Consider the following 2,827-nt stretch of genomic DNA (forward strand, 5'->3'; position numbering starts at 1 on the left):
CTATAAAATAAAAGCATGGGGATAGAATTCCGCTCATCCTTCTACGTTAAAGACTTTTCATTTTGGTGGCAACAACAGCTTTTGTGAATTAGAACAACCCGAACCTACCAGAAAGAATAAGAGTAAACATTCAGCTAACCGCAGTGACCAGGGGGAGGGAGGGCGGAGAGCTTGCAAATCCCCTTACTCACCGAAATGGGCTCCTTTTGTGTGATTTCCTGCGGAGGCAGCAGTCAGGGCTGCTATTTATACAGCGGCCCTCCCCCTAGTCGCACACAACATCCAGCGAACACCTCCTGCTTCCTCTCTCCAGAATGGGAAAGGTAAGTGCTGGGTACCTGATGCTCAACCTTTGCCGGGTCGCGGCATCTTCAGCGGGGCTGCAAATCGCTTCATGCTTCCACATCTTCCATTTTGCAGATCACCTTCTACGAGGACCGGGGCTTCCAGGGCCGCTGCTACGAGTGCAGCAGCGACTGCCCCAACCTGCAGCCCTACGTCAGCCGCTGCAACTCCATCCGGGTGGACAGCGGCTGCTGGATGCTCTATGAGCGCCCCAACTACCAGGGCCACCAGTACTTCCTGCGGCGCGGCGACTACCCCGACTACCAGCAGTGGATGGGCTTCAATGACTCCGTCCGCTCCTGCCGCCTCATCCCCACTGTGAGTGTGGCTCTGTCTTTGCCTTCCTCTCTTTGGAAATCTAAGCCATTAAAAACTGTCATCCTTCAACCAACGGTTCCAACTGGAGAGCAGAAAGGGGGAGTGAGCCCAGTGCATGCAGTCCATTCTAGAAGGGTGTCCCAGATAGCAAGCCATTCTTCATGAAATCTGGTGTTTTTTTTAAAATCACATATTCCCAGTTTTTCATGTTTTAAATGGAATCAAAAATGAAAAGACTCATTAACAAAAAGCAGAACATAGAAGAGACTGAAGTTATCTGTTCGAGATATAATTTCCTTTTTTTGTATTGAAGTATAGTTGAGTTACAATGTTCTGTTAATGTCTGCTGTACAGCAAAGTGATTCAGTCATACATACATTGTTTTTTTTATATTCTTTTCCATTATGGTTTTTCACCAGACACTGAATATGGTTCTCTGGTCTGTACAGTAGGACCTTGTTGTTTATCCATCCTATATATAACAGTTTGCCTCTGCTAACCCTAAACTCCCACTCCAACATATAATTTCTTAAAGTGGTCATTGCAAGCCATATCAACGCAGAAATCCAATATATCACAACTTATAAATACAATCTGGTTCCGTTTAATTGATAAAAATACTTTTGCTTGCTTTGGCTTACTTTTCTAATTGATTATCCTCCTAGAGAAGACAGGCACCCTGGCTTCTATTCTGATTTTGTAGGCAGTACCTATTAGCACACCTAGAGGTAGAAATTAGAGGAAAGGCCACATCCAAAACTACAGTTTGAGATTCAGTCTTTCCTAGAGAGTGATGGCAGAGTTCTTAGAAGAATGTGTAGAAGTGCGGGAGCATGAGATATGGTGTCATCCAAACAGAGCTGCAAGAAGACCATTCCTGCTGCTGAGGGAATGAGGAAGTGAAGGGTAGGAGGCCAGAAAGGAAGCTTAAGAGTCACATAGGTGGAAATTTGAACTGAAAACGAAGTTATGAAAACGGAGGTAGGGAAGATGTGTCATCTTACTTTTTTGCAAGGGCTTAATAATCCATAGTATGCATGAAAACCAAAACATTAGTCCTACAGAAAATAGCTAAACGTTGATTCCTTTATAACAAGGGTAATATATCAAATGAGGCTTCACTTTCCAATGATGCTCACTTTTCTCCTTTGAGAGGGAAGTTCTCTAATAAGAAGCACTAAAATGATCAATTTTATTTTAGACAAACCTAAATTCCCAAGGACAGAGACTGGTGCATAGCAGTTGAAGAGCTGCTAAGTTCTGTTCCTAGCTTAGCCCATCCACCGTGAGATTCACGGGTGGGCGTTGGGGACCAGGAAGGCTCCTTAACTCTGCGACACGGTTGTGGTGAAAGCTCCTTAACTCTGCGACACGGTTGTGGTGAAAGCAGACTTGGACTAAGGGAACTTTAGTTTCTCTCTGTTTGTGTTCACTTACTTTTTCTTCTCTGTCTGCCACCCTAGCACTCCGGCACTTTCAGAATGAGAATCTATGAGAGAGATGACTTCAGAGGACAAATGTCAGAGATCACAGACGATTGTCTCTCTCTTCAGGACCGCTTCCACCTCAATGAGATCCACTCCCTCAATGTGCTGGAGGGCTCCTGGGTCCTTTACGAGCTGCCCAACTACAGGGGAAGGCAGTACCTCCTGAGGCCAGGGGAGTACAGGAGATATCTTGACTGGGGGGCGATGAATGCCAAGGCTGGTTCTCTAAGACGGGTGACAGATTTTTACTGAAGTATTTTCATTCTCCACTTTTCTCCTTTAGAATCTAATAAAAGATTTAGCTTGTGTTTCTGGCACTAACAGAGTCCTGTCTTTCTTTTAATCTATTAGGCCTTCAAAAGCAATAATGGCACTTGACCAGACATGATAACATATGCTTTCAAGATGGGGAACAACCTCTTATAAGGGGAAGTAAGTAGAGGATATTATTGCCAGCATTCTTTTAAAGGCTAGGCCATGTGGGCTCAAAGTTCAGTTCAACTGGGCTCAACCCATTTGTGGTTAATCTTACAAGTTACAATAATAAACAAGTTACATAAATAAACAGTTACAATAATAAACAAGTACTTATTGAAACACCTCAAGTTACCCCTCCAGGTTATCCCCACCATCTTCCCTATATAGTCCAAGTCTTAATTGATAAGGAAAGCAATTCT

The 2,827-nt window shown here is 44.0% G+C and overlaps 1 protein-coding gene across 3 annotated transcripts; it reads left to right on the top strand.

The window, feature by feature from the left end:
- Positions 1-314: 314 nt before the first annotated feature.
- Positions 315-2,402, top strand: LOC132521666 (gamma-crystallin B-like). 3 transcript variants are annotated; one of them, XM_060151324.1, is made up of 4 exons: positions 315-323; positions 421-669; positions 1,598-1,605; positions 2,144-2,402. In XM_060151324.1, exons 1-4 carry the CDS (start codon positions 315-317, stop codon positions 2,400-2,402), a joined length of 525 nt encoding a protein of 174 aa, XP_060007307.1. The 3 variants fall into 3 exon arrangements, with proteins under 3 accessions (XP_060007307.1, XP_060007305.1, XP_060007306.1); XM_060151322.1 differs by lacking the exon at positions 1,598-1,605 and having other exon boundaries at positions 2,127-2,402; XM_060151323.1 differs by lacking the exon at positions 1,598-1,605 and having other exon boundaries at positions 421-663; positions 2,127-2,402.
- The last annotated feature ends 425 nt before the right edge of the window (positions 2,403-2,827 follow it).

Source organism: Lagenorhynchus albirostris, chromosome 6 (assembly GCF_949774975.1).
Source record: "Lagenorhynchus albirostris chromosome 6, mLagAlb1.1, whole genome shotgun sequence".
Taxonomy (NCBI): Eukaryota; Metazoa; Chordata; class Mammalia; order Artiodactyla; family Delphinidae; genus Lagenorhynchus; species Lagenorhynchus albirostris.